Source organism: Pagrus major, chromosome 12, assembly GCF_040436345.1.
Source record: "Pagrus major chromosome 12, Pma_NU_1.0".
NCBI lineage: Eukaryota > Metazoa > Chordata > Actinopteri > Spariformes > Sparidae > Pagrus > Pagrus major.
The window spans coordinates 2,268,941-2,288,073 of record NC_133226.1 but is presented as its reverse complement, the minus strand read 5'-3'; the positions used below and the strand labels follow the sequence as shown (position 1 = coordinate 2,288,073).

Sequence of the window (19,133 nt, the reverse complement as noted above, 5' to 3'; positions counted from 1 at the left end):
GAGGAGCCACAGGTGGTGTGCAGAAGAAGGTGCAAGATGTGTATAAGATTGCACACTATGTCCACTGCTACACTCACCAACTTAACCTCATCATGCAGCAGGTGACATCTCATCTCACAGAAGTCAGGTGTCGTGTTGGGTTCCTTTATAGGTAAGTGAATAAAAACGTGACTGCCAAGAGCTGAAGTTAACGTAAGTTTACTCGTTGCTCACTCAAAACATAACACAGCTCCCAACATACATATACATACAAAATCATTCCTGCCTGTGGCCATCAAACTGTTCAACTCCTCGCTCTGAGTGTCAGACACTCTGAGTCAATAGGAGGACTCTGGACGCTTTGTTTCTCTTTAATTTGCAATTTAAGACAAACTGTGCAATGGCAAATGTGTTTTCAACTTTGGCATATGTATGTATATATGTATATTTATTCCAGTGGAGTGTACATTTCTTGTTCTTGTTTATATATAGATATTATTATTATTATTATCATTATCATTATTATTATTATTATTATTTTCCTGCATATTCTGAACTTTGAATGGGAGCAGCTGTAAGGTAAGCGATTCCCCCTCGGGGATCAATAAAGTATTTCTGATTCTGATAGTCGCTAGAGGAAGTAAGCCTGTTGAGACAATCATTTGATTTAATTGAAATGTTCACTGTGTGGTCTACCTTGATATACTTGAACCTAACATGTAATAAGTGAGTGTTATTGTGGATGTCCCACGCATCGACTCTAGGGGGTGCGAGGACCCATTCAGTGCTGCTTGCAACCTCGTTATAATTATAATTATTAGAATAATAATAATTATTATACCAAAACAAATCTGGTGTTTACTGCTGCTGCTATGTCTGTTTTTGTTTCTTTCTGGTGGACACTGTACAATAAGTGTTACAATTTCTACTCTCTGGATGATCTGATATGGATGTTTACACCGTCAAATGCTTAGACTCAGCTCTTGAATCTAAAATGATGAAGTACTGTGTCAACAACACATATCATGTGACACTGTAGATGAAACATAGCCTTACCCTATGTTAGGAGTAGCCATTGGGTATAAAGAAAATAACATGCCTAAAAATACCATTTCACATCAAATAGACATAATTAAACCAGCCAAAATGATTGTCATTAGAATTCTTCTTAATTTCTTCTTAACAAATGCCAGAGTAGATTCACATGCTTCTAAATCAGCTGCTATACACTGCAACACATTTGAAACAGTTGTATTTTATGCAAGCAGCTGTTTTGCAATGTCATCAAACAAGGAAGGGTGTGGCAGCATAGGGTTTAGCGTGTGTGTTGTTATTTGTGCCCTGAATTTATCCTTCCAGGAGCTATTCCTGTAATGAATTCTGTCAGTTCCTCTCTAGCTCTGAAAATCCTTAAAGTGACAATGACCTTTGTCTAACTTCATCAACACATAACCCAAACCAAGCTTTCTGCAAGATTACATAACTTGAGAGAAAACAATGCCTGTGAGACCTAGGTCAGGGTAACATACCCTCAATAAGTCTATAACTGTTGAGCATCAGCTTCATCAAGCTAGAGGCAGTTACTGTATGTGTGAGAGCACATTTACTTCCATTTTCCTTCACAGTAAATATGCATACAACAATTATTTGGAGTGGGATTTCCAGAAATTAAAAAAACAATTTACTGTTACAACAGTTAGCAGGATGGACTCAGTTTAAAATATAAATTTAAAGATAAACCATCATGCCAGTTTTCAAATTATGCTGCTAATGATACAAGTGTGAATACACATTTGATCACAGTGACAGTAACCAATCAGTGGTTATTACATAATACATAACACACAACCAGCAATCATGAAACAGCAATTACTCAAGCATCCTCTCATGCAGCTTGGTGTTAAGTTTTGAAACTCAACATATTTCAGACCTGATTTTTTCTTTTCTTTTTTTTAAATAAAAAAATGACGGGTGTACATTTTGGGATTTGGGGGAAACTCAATCAAGAGGAAACGTGTACATTTGTGATAATTTTCATTATAGCACATCAGGAAAATGCAGGCTCTGTCACAATGTGGGCGCACAGAACAGTCCCTCTTAAGATGGCTTGTCTATTTTCATAATAATATATTATTCAAAGACAAATGAAGTATCATCAGAGAAAAATGTCAGTTTGAGCCAACATTTTAAGTTTTGTTTTCTTTCTACGTAAGTCCATATGTATGTAAACATCCATGTTGGACAATTTATAGAATGATATTTTCATGACAGACCAAAATATATTGACTGCAGTGGCGTACGCATGAAAATCTGGGCCTTGTGCGTACGCACCACCCCCTTACCATCAGCCATTTTCATAAGCCATTTTTTTCATATGAATTCTCATATCATATATGTTGCACATTCACCCAGGTAGCACACAACAACAGATTGTCTGTGTCACACACATTATCACTCACTGGAAATACTCCATTTAGTTGTAGGTGAGGAGTGGTGCCTGAGCATCCAGGAGGAAACAGTCATGTGAATGTCAATGTGACATCACATAGACCTTTTATTGGGGAGCTCCGAGGATAAAGTCTGATTATTGTCTGGTCCAGCTGATGTGGCCATTTACATTCTCACATACAGCTCCAGTTCCAGTTTTCAAAAGAACTCGTGCTTTTAATTTGAAGCTTGAGATCGGAGGCTGTGTTGTACATCCCGTCTGACTCAGCGGTGTTTTAAGGTTGCGGGAGTGTCGCAGTTTGACTCAACAATTTCGTAATTCATCATCAGCATCGCTGAAGAAGGAAGTGCAGCCATGGCGCAGGGGCTCAGAGACAGATTTGAAAAGTTTCTCCATGAAAAGAATCTCGTAACAGATGTTCTGGCAAAAGTCGAGGCAAAAAGTGGAGTAAGCAGGACGTACATCGCTGTCGGTGAGTGGAAGGAGAGTGAGAGAAAACGGAAAGAGAGACTGCATCACAGGCGGAAAGATAGAAGGAGGACGGAGTGAGCGCGCGGCAGAGAGCGTTTACCTTTGCTCACAATCTAAAGAAATGATGTACTTTAATCACTAGCCTATATTTTTGGATTTGCGGTAGCGTGTCAGTGGTATTTTTTAATAGGCTCTGCAATACACTGTCATATGCTTAATATATTCGTGCAAACAAAAGCTTAACAAACATGTGGTGTGATTTGTTCCAGCTGTCATCGGTATCATCGCAGTTTACTTGGTCATTGGTTACGGAGCCTCCCTACTGTGCAACCTCATCGGCTTCCTTTACCCTGCCTACATATCGTAAGTACATTATTCATAGAGCATTTGTGTTGGGTCCCGCCCAGTAGCCCAACTCAACACACACACACACGCACGCACGCACGCACGCACAGGTCGGCGCAGCTATCCTTAGCCCTTTCCACACAGACTCCACATGATCTCCGCAGCGGGGCTCCACCGATTCTCCGCCTGTGTTTGTTCACACTGAACCCAGCAGCTCCAGAGTAAAGCCGCACCAGTGTCAGTTCATACAGCACTCAGGCGCTGCGGCTCCAGAAGAGGCGTGACGGTACACGTCATGATGATGATGTCTATGTGTTTCTTTCAACGTGTTTCCCCCGGTGTCCTCCTGTTAATCTAAACATGTACCTGCTGACTGTTTATAATCATATGGTTGCTGTTATAATGTGTTGTGATTGGGATCCTGACCCACCAAACATCCTGGAAAGTGACAAAGTTAAGTTTTTCTTTAAATTACATAATTACATAATCAACATCAGTAAACTGGACGCTGTCTGACTCACTCCGGGGAGGGATGCTGTTTTCTGGAGGAAAGTTCACTGAAGTCTCGGTGGAGGGCTGACCGTCACAGTGATTTTTTTCAACACAGTAACTACAACAACACAATAGTGGAAGGAGGCAAACACTTGGTGAGTTAAAGTTGTTTGCCGAAGACAGACGCTGTTTTTTGGGCAGAAATGTGATGAAGAGTGGTGAGGACAGACAGGATGACAGACACTTCTCCACGTATAACTGCTGTATTTTTTTCCTCATATAAGTTGCCAAAGACACTACTTGTTACTACGTTACTGTTGTTTGGTCCTGTAACGTTGCTTTGTGGGTCATATCTCTTTTATTTGTTGAGTAAAGGATCTGTTTAGTTGTCAGACTGTGAACACCATCAGATCAACACGCCCCCGCTTCGCGCCGCCGGCTTATCCATTCACACAGACGCTGGGTTGCCTCTGCTGCACCTCTGATACTACCTCAGGAGGTGCATCAGAGCCGCAGTGAAATTTCACCCCTTGCAGCATCTGAAACTTTCACACAGAGGAGGATGCAGAGAAATGACGCATGATTCCTGCACTCAAAGGGCAGTGTAAATGGGGCTCTTGTTAGGACTTTACATTGACGTCCATTCATATGTGGGGCATAGCCCAAACCCTTACCCTAACCTTTTAATGCCTAACCCTCCCGAACCTTAACCTAACCTTAATTCATACCTTACCCCAAAACTTAACCAGGACCTCAGAAATGCTGTTTTGTCACATAAGGGCTGGTCTTTGGAACCATTAAGGACTACTGGTCATGACATTGCGGCAGGGTATCATTAAAAATTGTTGATACCAGTACTGATACCAATACCTTGACTTCGATACCAGTTTTTGAACGATACTTTTTCAATACCAATTTTATGAAATCTGTGTATCCAAAGATTACATTACACATACATGTGGTGAGCATAACTTATTGTTTTTAATACATGCCTTGAGATAGCCAGTCACCAGCAGTATTAGATCTTGGCACAACAAGCATGCCTCTGTGCTTACTGGCTCACTGATGCTGATGAGATTAACTCTATTGAAATTTGGTATGGAATGACAAGACATTTTTCGGTACTGTATAGTAATAGCAATTCGGTCTGTGCCATAAAAGTCTCAAAATTTGATACCCAGCCCTACATGACATGGTCACTTTTTATGTTAGAAAGGCCCCCAATAGATAACAAATATACGTAAACACACACACACACATACACACATACACTCACACACAGAATCAGGTAATCGAACGTATGACTTTAATGTGTTGTTGTTGTTATTATCATTATTATTATTATTATTATTTTTATTATTATTACTAAGGGTGTAATGGTAAACGGTTTGGTTCACACCTTGGTACAGGGGTCATGGTTCGGTACATTTTTCAGGAAAGAAGTGACAAACGTCCTAAATGCTAAGGCTAGGTTTCTTTTCATTAATAGTTAAAACATTAGAAATGTTTAAAATTGTATTTAAAAAGACAATAAAACAAAGCAAATGTTAGCAAATAATTAGTTAAAGATTAAATAAATTTACAATAACAAAAGCAAGCAAATAAGTAATCGCAGATTATAACGAGGTTATGTATCTAACTTTTTGTAAAGCCACAGCACACAGTTATGTTTTAAGCCCTGATTTAAATAAACTTACAGTTTTAGCAGACCTCAGGGATTCAGGAAGCTTTATCACAGGTGGAGAGCATAGAAACTAAAAGCTGCTGCACCTTGCTTGGAAGTGCATTATGCAGTTAACAGTGAACATACACTCTCACCTAGGTCATATATTTATGCAGGGCTGATAAAAAACAAATCTAAACATTATGTTAACACTTATTACCTAGGTGTACTACCTAATGTCTTTGGACCTGTCTGCTTTCATATCTTGAGGCTGCTTAAAACAGCGGGGATACATTATTGGACTTGTGTTTTATTTTTTCAATTTATTTATTTTTTGCCTCGCTCTGGTAATTGACACATCTGAGTGATACTGTCTAATATGTGTTAGCATGATCAAACTGTTTCCACTCACATACAGCTGTTGAACAACACAGACACACTGTCCTTGTCTCATCCAACATTTGCTCTCTAAAACTTTCCCACACAGCTGTTCTGAAAGCAGCAGGCAGGTCTTCTAGCTCCACTGTCTTCTTTTGAATTAGCCATAGCGTATCACAATGTTCTTCTTCATCTTCATTTTTCATGTCTTCTTCTTTTGATGCTTAATGGTGGTTGGAAAACAGCTGATTTGAGCTGACAGTTATTATTATAAAATACTATAACAATTTTGCGACTGGTTCTCCCTGTAGTCCACATGCAGGCCTACTTCTGTTCTCCTCTGTTATTTTGGCTCTATTTTCTTCTCTGATGCCTCTTAGTCTCAGGATTGCAAAGAATGATTCCATGATAGGCCTATAGGATGACCACGATTAACCTCAGCTAGTGATACTATGATACTGTGATTACAGAACTACAACATTTGATATCTTTATTTCATGTTATGATTAGATAATTGTTTTGGGAAGTTGAGTTACACGTTACAAATTCATACAGCTGCTCAGTCTGCCATCTTGCAAGACATTTCTTTATTATTATTACATTTTACAGAGATTACATAATTGCTCATTTCCCACACATACTTGTTTGTAATGGCTGCCAGAATCGCACAATGATAATACATCCGATCATAAATCATCGTTTCTTATTTTAAAGCATTGTAATGTTATTTAATTTGCTGCTAAATATACGAATGCAAATGCATATGCTAGCATAGGGATGTTCATCGTTTCAACCAAATGCTCCTTGTGACATGAAAGTAGCCATTGTGTGGTTGTTCTGTACTCTAATCTTGCATGCAATATTATGTTGAACATGCACAGTATGAAAAAAGAGGGGAGTGGACAGAGACTGGAAGCTGATTTACTTTTGTGCACTGGGCTTAAAGGCGTCGTGCCGGATTTCTGGCTTATATCTACATGGGGTTTGTTTTTGATGTGGTTTATCTAATCATCTTCAACAAAGCAAAGAGTAGTTCCACCTACCGATGGTATGAGACCTAAAGCAAAGCAAAGTTTCTTAAACCTGGCTAAGATACAGCCTGACTTGGGAGAGGACAAAAGGTGCTGGGCATGGATAGAGGAAAATGGTGGAGATATGAAGCTGTTCAGCACCTGTTGCCACAAATTGAAGGAGCCGGATGCTTGCTTCTGCAGCGTGTGTTTGAAGAAGCTACTGTACGGCAGCAGTGGGAAGTAAGTGTTTGCTCGTCATGAATTAGATGCCAGTCACAAAGCTTCGGTCTGTGCACTCTGCCATACAAGTATGTTACTGGAAATGATGGCTAAAGCTGCCACTCCGCCTTCAGTGACCGACCGTGTTTGCAACCAAAAAATACTCGTGTGCATGTTCATAGCAGAAGGAAGTAGGGTTGGGCCATTGAACATCATGATTCAACAGGTTCCCCACTACAGAGCACAATTAAGAGGCGTGTCCCATCAGAGTTCCCATAGGGCATGAGTTGTTGTTGTTTGTGATATGTGGGGAGAGGAAATGAAAAGAAGTATGTTACTGTTCAATGCACTAACATTATGTCTCCATGTCCCATTTATTATTTTCTTATTAAACCAGCTCAGTTAGGAGAACTCAAGACACTCAATTAAATTTGTGGCAGCAGTGTTTCTTTTCCCATGGGCCGCTGTTTCTCTCAGTCATGCTGTTTTGATACACAGTTTTCTTAGCTTAGCTTCCTTGGCTAGTCGGCCAACGTTGATTTATGCATACAAGGCTGAAAAAAGCTAAGTTGCTAAAAAAGCTACCTGGCACAGGGATGTATGACGATGGTAATGGGAGATAGTTTCCTCTGCAGGGTGAGACAGTTGGAGAGTCATGTAAGAGCAACGGTGGGAAACAGCGGCAGCTACAGTGGTGAGCAACTGCTGCCTTAAGACAACACTGAGGGGACACGCTACCTCAAATTTGTAAACATCGTCCATCACAATGTTGAACACATCAGAATTATTATTAGAAGGCATTGTTCAAGTCATGTTTTCTTTTTTCTTCTAATATCATGGTAAATATCATATTGTGGACTATTTATTGTGATAATATCGTATCGTGAGTTTTTGGTATTGTTACATTTCTGGTGTACACATAAAAATACTCACAAATACAAAAACGCATCTCTGTAGAGCTTAAAGCAACATTGTGTAGAAATTGGCATTTTGTGGGGTTGGGTGCCCCCCAGTGTTTTTGAGTACACACTCACCACTCATAAATGTAAATGTAAATACAAAATCCCAGGTCTGTAACAATTTGTCAGACGTAATGTAGGTTCTAACTACAAAAAACTTTATACATCATAACAATGTTTTGTCTTGAAACTTGTATCTTGAAGTAAACATGTATGTAATTCTGTGATCCTAGCCTCTCACTGAAGTTATATAGTGCAGAAACAAGCGATGGGGGGTGAAGTGGCTGTGACAGAGATAACTTTCACCCTGTTACAAGACACTGTACCATCAGAATGATTTTGAAGATGTTATTTTAAGGTAAAAAAGTTACATAATGCATTTGCTTTAATGACACTATAGTATTTTAAATCTGCAGGTATGACAGGACTTCTTACTTCATTCACTTGATTCTGTAACACATTATATTACATACTGTCAATGTCTGTTTTACAGTTTTGACAAAACTTCGACTGTACAGCTTTGTTTTGTTGTCCATCAATTTTGTTGAACACTCACTTTAGAGGTGACAGATCAGAAAACTCAAGGTACATCTAAATCATGTTAGAAGGTACTGATAAACTATTTTGTCATTCAGGTAGGAAGGCTTGTATTGAGAAGGCAGACTTCAGAATATGTACACCAACATCTGTAGAATTAAGCAGTTCAGTCTCGTTCTATAGATGTTGATGTTAAAATTGTACTGTATCAATCTCATTAAAGTAGTCAGAAATGACCTGGGAACAAACATGAAGGGGTTAAGGAAGACAATACTTGCTATAGCTTGAATGAAAGCAAGAGAAAAGGAGAATAAGGGGAGAAAACAAAAGAGATTAAATTAAATATAAAACGACCACATGCTTAACCAGATTACACTTTCAAGAGTGAGAGTAATGTTAATCTTGCATATCGAACCATTTCTCTTACATATTTTTCCTTTCTCTTTTCAGTATTAAGGCCATTGAAAGTGCCACCAAAGACGATGATACTAAGTGGCTGACCTACTGGGTGGTGTATGGAGTCTTCAGTGTGGCAGAGTTTTTTGCTGATATCTTCCTCTCCTGGTTCCCATTCTACTATATTGGAAAGGTAATCCTACTTGGAGCTGTTATGCTTGTTTGTTCAGCAGATGTGCAGAAACATTGATTCCTAAAACTAGAAAGAAACCGACTCAGTCTGAGTTTAATGTGCAGTTTTCAACTCTTAACACTAATATCTTACCTGAGGCCCAGCTCCTCACTCGAGAAAGTGTGGGTTTTCCTTTTGTTAATCTTAGCAAAGTAGACTAATCAACATGTTAAGGGTGGAGTACACTGCACTGATGATAACGAAAGCTCCACAGCAGGTTCACCATCTGCCAGTAATCCAGAGAGCCTGTGATAACAGACCAGGAACTACACAGAGGCATTCTAGGCACATGCCTGGGGCCTCCTTGCCACTCGGGGGTGCAGGCAGACAGTTAAAGAATTAACTTCCTACAATGTTTTATAATATTTTAAAAATATAAAAATCTGATCTAAAACTAAATTTCAGAGTTCATATATTAATTTATTCATTTTTAAAACATACACAAGTTCACTCCAAATGCGGAAAAAAGTATTTTCAGTTCAGTGGCGAGCAGCAACAGCAAATAGGCTAGCAGCTTTTTGGTATGCTTTAGGGTGCAGCAAAGTGCTGAAAGATATCTGAAAGATAAAGAGGATGAAACAAAATGAGACTGGCTTTACACAAGCCGCCCTCTACTGACTGCAACTGACCCGCAAAATACCATCTGCTGCAGACTCCAAACCAGGCGAGGTTTGGCAGACTCGGTGGCAGAGGCAGTTGATTCTGGCATTAATGTTACAGCAGTAGAGCAGCAGTGGATTGCAAATTAGACATATACTGATGAAGATGTCTCAGTAATGCCACAAAAACACCACCACCAGCAACATGGATGAACAACAGATGAAAACAACGCATCAATAAAACATCTGCTGTCCGCCATCTGAATCTTACCGAAAATTGTTTAGGAGAAATGTTGTTTTCTTTTTTTTAAAAGTATGACTGTACGGACAAAAAAAACCCTCTTAAAAAGTCTTAAATTCATTTATCTAAATTGAAGGCCTTGAAAAGTCTTAAATCAATTGAAATAGTCTTAAAATCATCTTAAATTCATTGCTCAAAGGTCTTAAAAATTGGTACAGGGGAAGAGAACTATTTTTCGCTGGACCCCAGGAGCTGCTGAGTGACTGGTCACTCAGCAGCTGAGTCAGGCGACCAACTTTCAGGATTGGTCAGACAGTCATTACTCTGTCCTCATTGGTTGTTGCCCTTTCAAAATTAAACGGTGCAAACAGTCATCACCTTGCCAGTGGGTGTTTCGCTGACTGTGGAGAGAATTCGGGAGGTGACAGAACATCTCACATCGGGTACTACTGACGGATAGTTAAACAGACAGTTTGTTTCCTTTCACAGCTCGGCCCAACCCCGGGAGTCATCCCTGGCGTCTTAACAAGACCTGGCTGGAGAACTTTTCCGTGGCTGAAGTCTGTCCATAGACATCCGGACGAAGCTAGGTTCGTCCGGATAAGCCTGTGGGGATTAAGGCGGTAGAATCCCACATGCATAGTGAAAAACACTGAATGACAGAAAAGAATCGCCAACAAATACCAGGGATTTCTCAGTTTCGCAGCGCATTAGCAGTAACGGAAGCAGTATCACAGCCAACAACCTCAAATAACGTTAATCAATGGCTTACATTAGCTAGCTCCTCACCTGCAAGTGATCTCCGAACAACATTTGGGACTACCCCCACGCTGCAAGCGGCGATGCTGTGGGCAGTGGTGAGGCATCAATCATATATTGCTAATGAGGAAACTGGAAATATATTTCAAGCCATGTTCCCTGACTCACAAATTGCGAAGACGTTCACATGTGGAGGAGACAAGAAATCTTACATCACACGGTTTGGATTGGCCCCTTTCATCAAAAAAGAGCTGATATCCAATGTGAACACAGCCAACAATGTTTACAGCCGGAAAAATGCTTGAACTAGTGATTTAAAATGGTGCAATTACATAGTAAGTTTGTCCAGCAGAGGGCGGTCTGTTATTTATGACAAAAAATGAAGTGTTTACTGTTCAGTGCACTGATGTTTGGAATAAAGTTAAAATGTAAGATATCCTGCCTCCATTGCATGACTTTGTCGCAGGAATTTGATAACCACATTCGGTCAATATATAATATAGGCCGATGTATCGGATATCAGAATTTTCTCTCCTCACAAATATCAGTATCAGCATTGACCACCTCGGTCTTAAATTCCATTCCAAGTGGCATTGAAAAGGTCTTAAACAGTCCTAAATTTAACTTGCTGAAACCTGACAATACCCTGAGAATGGATTCACAACCTCTTTGGATTTTGATGACATCATCAAAGACTTCACCATGTAGAAATTCAAGAGAAAGCATCTATAAATTAAATTTTCTAGTGAAATATCTAAAGCTGAGATCAAGTTCTAAGCCATTTTCCAGCCACTGGGAGCACCCTTCCTTCTCCTGGGGTGTGTCTAGATTCCACTGTAAACATGTCCATTCAAATGCAGGATTTCAGCGTGAGATGGCGCTTCCACAAAAACAAACCAATGTATGATGGCTTACAGTACACTGCAGTCATGCTATTTATTTGCTATATATTGTTTCTAAGACTTACAGTAGTTTCTGGAACTGGCATAATGTTTGCCATCCATATAGTTGTCAATAGTTATTATTAACACATAGTTAACAACATAAACCTTGAAATTATCTTCACAATTTACTGAATAACTTAAGTGTATAATTTTTTTTATCATTCCCCAAAATATCATAAATGTTATTATGAATATATTTCCCACTACCAGAATTGAATTGCTCTCTTTTTTACTCATTTACACTGTGTTAACAGTTACGGTGATACAGGCTTACCACAGGCTCACAGCCATTGCTCTTGCTCACCCTCTAAAGTTTAACAATAAAAAACAAGTATCATCAGTGTATTTAAAAAAAGCTTCATTATATTTCCATCATTATCTTGTGATAATAACAAGCACCTCTCTAAAAGTATGTTCCATATGGGAAGCACATTTGTGGGTGTTTTCCTACAATGGGTTTATGACGACACCTGTTTGGGCCAGTCATTAAGGCCGTCTCACTGTACATTTTCACCTCTCTGCCTTATAACAACTTGATCCAGCTCTTTACTGAAGCTAGGCTATATGACAGTGAGCAATTAGGCCTAAACAAAATACTCCATGTGTTATGGCTAGGCCTACACCATTCCATGGAATGTAAATAGTCAGAAGTCAGCAGGTCTGTGGGTGCTGTGAGGCCGAAGCAAATGTTTGCCCCACCCCGGATTTCAAATGAAAATAAGTATGAGATCGTTTCGTTTGTGTCCTCATAGAAATCAGATTACAGATATGTGACTGTCTGTAAAAATTAAACCAACATGATGCCTGACCAGCCAATAGCCAAGAGTGCTATTTTTGTTTTCAAAAAGTGGACCGCAACAGCAGGGCCAGCACTGCAAATGCAATTGTCTTTGACTGAGTGAGGGACTGAGCGATAAGGGTCACAGGATTGGTCCAAACAGTCCAGTTGCCGTTGCTCATTGGCCGTTGGCCTTTCAAAATTAATCTGCATTAATGATTACAATGTAAACGATTACGTAAACTGGTCATTGTCACAAAACAACTACATTTTTGTTTCATTTGACCACAGAACTTTCCTCCAGAATGGTTCTTTTTTTTCAGGTGATCAGTAGCAAACTTCAGTTAAGCTTTAAGGTCCTGCATATGGAACAAGGGCTTCTTTTTTGCATAGTAGCCTCTCGGCCCATGGCAATGCAAAACACACTTGACTGTGGACACTGACACCTGTCTTCCAGCAGCTTCTAATTCACCACAAACTTGCCTTTCTGTGGTTTTTGGTTGTAGTTGATTCAACAGCCCTGCAGCTGCCAGATGAGTGTGGGGGGCTGGGAGACCTGTTGGGATGTCCCTTGAATAAGAACAAAGGGATGCACTGTAATGCTAATGATGTGTTTGGCCTCTGTCACCTCCCAAGATACACAGAGGATGTTTGAACACACTTTTATAAACTGATTGCATCTCTTTTATCATCTGCCACTGCATGAGGAATTTCTGATAAAAATATCAGAAAAAAATTATACAGTCATTTCTGCTGAAAATGTGTCACCTGAGCGTATTAGTTCATGCGTCTTGTAACTCCCCACCCAGTGAAATATTCAAACCAAATACTTCATATACAAAAATGATCACAGTACTTCAACAGTACTGCATGGAAGTGAAAGTAATATGGCTGGGAAAAATCATTAATTCCCCAGCCATATTACTTTCATGCAGAACTGTTGAAAAACAAAAAGATGAAGCATAATATTGATATGGAAGTGTAGGAGATACACTAATAATAAACACTCGTTAATGGGGCACCACCTCCGTTATTTTGTCTATTTGAATAATCCGGAGGTAATTAATCAAATTCGACTGGACAAGTTTAACTTGTATCAATTCTAATCAATTTCAGATCAATTTATTCAATCTCAGATATGAAGCAGTGAATTCTACACATATCCATCGGTTCTCCACATTAAAAACAAACCTGCACAGACAACGACATACGGTTAAATATGTTTATTGACTAAATAATTCAGGTTAAATAAATGAAATGGCAATTTAAATGAATAACACAGGTAACAAGAAATATGAAATAACTAAGTCATGGGTTATTAGTGGAATATTGGCTGATGGTGAGATCATGGGTTAGGTTGAAGCATTTAAAGATTACGGGAGTAATTTTTAATACTAACGAGACCCTAACCGAATTTCTCTTAAGCTAAAAGATATGAATCAGAGCCATAGACCATCTCATGTATCATGTGTGAATCCAGCTGTTGTGAGTGATGGAGAGCCTACTTTCTTAGCAGAGTTGCGGGATCCGCGGCGGCGGATTCCCTCGGGTGATTTGCGGCTCTAGCTGGCAGTCCCGGTCCAATGGCCGAGGGTCAGCTCGTCCGGTATCAGTCGGTTGGGCACCTCGGTCCTTTGTCTTAGGAAGAGGGCAGCTGGTCCCGTACCGATCCGGTGCAGATCTTGGCTCAGTGCCCAGCGGGATGATACCGCTAGCAAGCGCTGGGGGCTTGTCACAGAGTCTGTCTTTCGTTGGAAACCGCTTGCACGGTCTCGGACACAGCAAGTTTGCTGTAGTGTTTTGATGATGATTGTGATAAAGATGTTCTTCTTCGTTTCTTCGAGTGGTTCTCAGGCTCTGACTTTGTAAACTAGATTTAACTTCTTGAATAAAATAACTGAGGATGATACGTTGATCAGGCGGATCTTCCGTTGTTAGTTAATGCAAGGTAATCTAAATTAAGTTCACTTCTTCAAAAGCGGGTTACGATACTTAACTGTATAAAACAAATTAAAACAGAACTTCGTTCTGGTACAAACTTAATAAAAGAAGCTAATCAATACTGCGAAAAATATAAAATGAGAAAAATCAACGCGTGAGCACTTCTGATGAGATCGCTGTCTTGGAGCGTGTTTCAAAGTAAAGTAAAGAGCTTCAAAATAAGTTACAAAAGAAAAACTTAAACAAAAATTAAAACTGAACTAAAAACTAAAAACTGAACAAAAACAAAACTTTTAAAAACTGCACCGAGAGACGTGATCTCTCCGTTTTATTACTTGCAAATCGAGGCGTGTCTAGGCGGGGCTTACCGGCTTTTGTCTCCAAGATTTAAACGTTGCAAAACAGTGCTTCACCTTCTCACAGATTCTCACCATGGCTCAATAGATGTACTTTGTCTATCATGAAAAGGATTATGACGTGATTAAACATTAATTATACATATTCAGCTTAATACTTGTTAAAACAAAGACATATCAGAGTCATTTACTGGTTATAACCATGAACATATTAAACAGAATATTTCTCGTCCACTTGTATCAGGACTCACCATCAGGAGGTGCTGTGGTTCCACCGAACACAGTACAGATTAAACATTAAAATTTGATCTCAGTCAATCTTAATCGTAGAGAAATGGGAGAAAGATCAGTTTTATGAGCTTCTCTTACTGTTTCTTAATGTGTTAAAAATAAGATTGTGAGATACTGACTTAATGGTTAATTAGAAATGGTCTGAAATCTGGAAGAATACAGAGGCCATTTGAATGGAATTTGACCAGATAGCATCCAGATGTGTCGTAAATTACAGAAGACAGAGTAACAGCATAGAAAAACACGTCAGAAGGTGTCCGATGTCCACTCTGTGAGTGTTTGTGGATCAGAAGTCATAGAGAAAGAGAGTTCAGAAATGGGAGAGAAAGTTCATCCACAGGCTTTGGGTTGTAAATTAATTAAAACTGTCCTCATTTGAAGTCTTTATGGTCCAGGAGAACACTATCCTCTCTGCCAGGAGATAAGATGGTCAGCCTGGAAGACGCCTCCTTCCTGTAAATAATCTTCATCCAGATGAAAAGAATTAACAAGAACAACAGGGCCCCAATTTAATGCAGAGGCGATGGCACAAGTTCCTACAGAAGCCTAATAATCATTAAATATGCTCTTTGTGGGAATCACACTCTCTCACACACGTCAAATACTGTATGCCTATAATACAGTAACGTTTCAGCTTTCATCATCACTGCTCTTCCTGGTGGATAGATAAACCATTGCAACTGGTTTCCACACATGGCATCTGCTGCACACCTCTCTAAGAGTTGGACAGCGTCTCCTCAATACATAGTAGGTGGGCTCTCTGTATTCTTCATGGTAACAGACTTTACCTTCAGGTGAAAACGGCTAATGGGATGTCCACTTTCAAAATACTAGGCAAAGTCCCTCATGCTTTGAATCGCGGGTGCCCACAATTCAAAGCATGAGGGACTTACGCCTAATATTTTGTAACGTAATTGAACAACTTTAATGTCCTGCCGAGGCCAGAGAATTTACAATCAACTTAAGCTGCAAACTCTCGATTATGCTCCATCTCTCCATTGATACAGAATCTTCCATGTGCCCATCACGCTGCATTTTATAATACCTCTAATATCTCGATGACCCTGAAAAAATTTATGAATTTGTTTTTGATATCACTCACCGTTTGTGATTGATTATCACATTTTTTGGCCTGATGCACTTGATAGGGAATTACACTTCAATGCTAAATTAGATTTCAAATTAAATTTTAGATGTTGTAAATACTCCCATGGGGTGCTACAGTAACAATATAAAATTATATTTCTACAGTTCTGTTGTCTTTAAGAAGATGAAACTTGGTACACAAGTTCTGCTTGAGCACATGCATGACATTAAAGAACTGCACCAACAACCCCACCTTCAACTTTGACTGGTGACATTACAGCCACAACCAATAGCAAAGACTTGCATGTGCTTGACCCCACAAACGGCCCTAATGTGAGCAAGCTAGCGTTACAGTGTTAACGTTAGTTAGCGCTAGCAGTGTTGGCGTAAGATAGGACTAGTGATGTTAGCTTATGCTAGCGTTAGTGATGTTAACGTTAGCTAGCTAGCCTTAACAACATTAGCGTTAGCAACATAAGCTAGTGAAACAAACTGACAACCACTTGGGGGGTGGATGATTCAGTGGTGTTGTGAGCTGAATACAATGGAATGGGGAGATGGAATGCCACATTTAGTGGCTGAATGTTGTCAAAAACCCCTTTAATAAACCGCTAGCTGACATGTTGCCATTCACGTCTGTCAGCTGTCCTGTACAACGAAAACCAGGGTACATCAGTGAAGAGATCACTTCTCCAATGTACCAGATGCATTCAAAGGTGAGCATTTGTCCACTCAGTCAGTTCCAACGAAGAACTGCGGTCAGGTCAAGACCCTGGTGATAATGACAGGCATGTCAGTGAGGCTCCCTAAGATGCTGTCTCATAGTTTGTGCAGATATTCTTTGGTTTTACAAATCAACTGTTGCATCAGCTGTCCAGGTGGCTGGTCTCAGACTATCTTGCAGGTAAGGAAGTCAGATGTGGAGGTCCTGGGCAGGTATATTTATGGTTATGGAAATGGTTCTGCAGTTGTGAGGATGTACTGCCAAATTCTTGGAAACATTAGCGGTTAACAGAAAACAGCTCTGGAGGACATTCCTGCGGACAGCATGCCAATAGCACACACCTGTAAAAATTGTGATGTCTGTGGCAATATGCTGTGTGATAAAACTGCACATTTTAGAATGGCCTTTATTGTGTCCAGACCAAAGCACAACTCTACACTTATCAGGTTTTGTACTCAAAATTTGAGACAAAATATTTTTTGTGTGCGCAGAAAGTTATATATCACTTTGTGTGTTTATATTTTTGTTAAGTGTAGTTTCATAAGAGCTCTTGTCTTGTCTTTTGCAGTGCGCCTTCTTGGTGTGGTGCATGGCTCCAACTCCCTCTAATGGATCAGTCAAGATTTATAATTGCATCATTCGACCATTTTTCCTCAAGAATGAAGCCAAGATTGATGACGTGGTGAAGAACCTCAAGGACAAGGCATCTGATGCTGCTGACAAGTTCAAAGATGAGGGTGAGTAAACACCCAAACTTAAAACGAACAAGTAAATAGAAAAAAGGAAAATGTAAAGTAAAAACACAAAAAAAGAAATGGAAAGCATTTGTAAAGTTGAAATTGTAAATGGTAATGGAAATAAGATACAGGAAACATGAAATGTAAAACTCAGAATGGGGAAAAGTTAAGCTTAAATGGAAATTTGTTAAGTAAATCAAGGTGAAATAATCAGTAGATCTCAGCAATACTTATTTTTTACAGCTACAGCTGTCTTAATAATGAGTAGAATCTATATTTAAAAAAGAAAAATCCATGAATGTAACTTGCGAATGTAATAACTCCACTCATTCATAAGTTACCTTGCGCTGACAAAGGAATATTCTGCCGTTTCTTTTGCACATGAGCATTTCATATCCAGGAATTCATATTGTACTACCCCAGTGATGAACTGACCACATTTTTGCACCTTGGCTAGACCTGGTCCAGCCATACAAGGTTTTGACCTAGTCTTGTTTGATGTGCTCCTCTCTCAATTTGCTGTTGAAGCAAACTTAACACTTCGTTTATTGTCAGTTTATTGATAAATTCAGTATGTTGTACATTCTTACAGCATTATTACCATCAGCACAAAACAGCCATGTCAAATCCAGCACTTGGTTGAAAACAGTACTTTGTTAACACTCTTCTTATTGACTCATCAGTTAATGTCAAAGAAACTCAACATTTCCTGCACTGATGTTTCACATAAAAAGTCTTCCAGTGGCTCAAAGGGCTTTCTCTCACTTTTCTCATCGGCTTGTAATATGAAACATCTGTAGCATGTTGAGTTTTAATGACAGTAGCTTAGTAGTGAACAAAAAAAATGAAAAAGTAGAAGATCAGGGTTTGTATCTGTGTTTGTAGCTGTCAGAGTTTTGTAAACAAGACATCTGCCATGTGTGTGTGTGACACAGGCAGATGATGCAATGTTCTATAATAAACTGTATTATGAAATAAAAAACTATTAAACGTTATTTGTCCACAGCCAAGAGAGCCACAGCAAACATCATGTTTGAGGAGAAGAAGAGCTCCTAAGAAGGAGGCATCCTGTCCACAGTGTCATCTCTGGAGCCGACTCTGCTACTGAAGAAATGTTGCCTTGCTTTTTTTTTTTTCCAAGAGATTGTCTTCACTATAATCTTCTCCAACATGTATTAGATGTTACACATGTGTCTCATGTATCAATTACGCCATTCCCAAGGTCACTTCACTTATTCAACTTTGCCTTCTGGAGGGCTGCCAATAACTGTAATCCTGTTCTGATATGCTTTATGAACCAAAATAAAAACAAAACTTGTTGATGTGGTTTTCTGATTACAATTCTTTCAGCTTATCATGTGCTGAAATTACAAAAAAATGGAAATAAATCATTGACAATTTAAAGTTTTCGTTCATTAAAAGAGAATGAGGGCTTAAACTGGTGATAGACAACTGTTTTGCTTTAACTTATCATTTTGAAGTTAATACTGATTGCACAGTGTAATCATCACCACCAACACCACCTGCATATACATTAGTTGCTT

The 19,133-nt window shown here is 39.3% G+C and overlaps 1 protein-coding gene across 1 annotated transcript; it reads left to right on the top strand.

Annotated features, from left to right (window-relative positions):
• Positions 1–2,717: 2,717 nt before the first annotated feature.
• Positions 2,718–18,911, top strand: reep5 (receptor accessory protein 5). Its single transcript, XM_073477934.1, has 5 exons — positions 2,718–2,900; positions 3,169–3,262; positions 8,956–9,094; positions 17,421–17,589; positions 18,596–18,911. The coding sequence occupies exons 1-5, from the start codon at positions 2,783–2,785 to the stop codon at positions 18,643–18,645; spliced, it is 570 nt and encodes a 189-aa protein (XP_073334035.1). The 5' UTR covers positions 2,718–2,782; the 3' UTR covers positions 18,646–18,911.
• Positions 18,912–19,133: the final 222 nt, after the last annotated feature.

Bases quoted from the DNA above. Each gene is read 5' to 3' on its own strand.
- reep5 (XM_073477934.1), top strand. From the start codon at position 2,783: ATGGCGCAGGGGCTCAGAGACAGATTTGAAAAGTTTCTCCATGAAAAG. The intron at 2,901-3,168 runs GTGAGTGGAAGG...GATTTGTTCCAG, and splicing joins CAGGACGTACATCGCTGTCG to CTGTCATCGGTATCATCGCA. The intron at 9,095-17,420 runs GTAATCCTACTT...TGTCTTTTGCAG, and splicing joins CATTCTACTATATTGGAAAG to TGCGCCTTCTTGGTGTGGTG.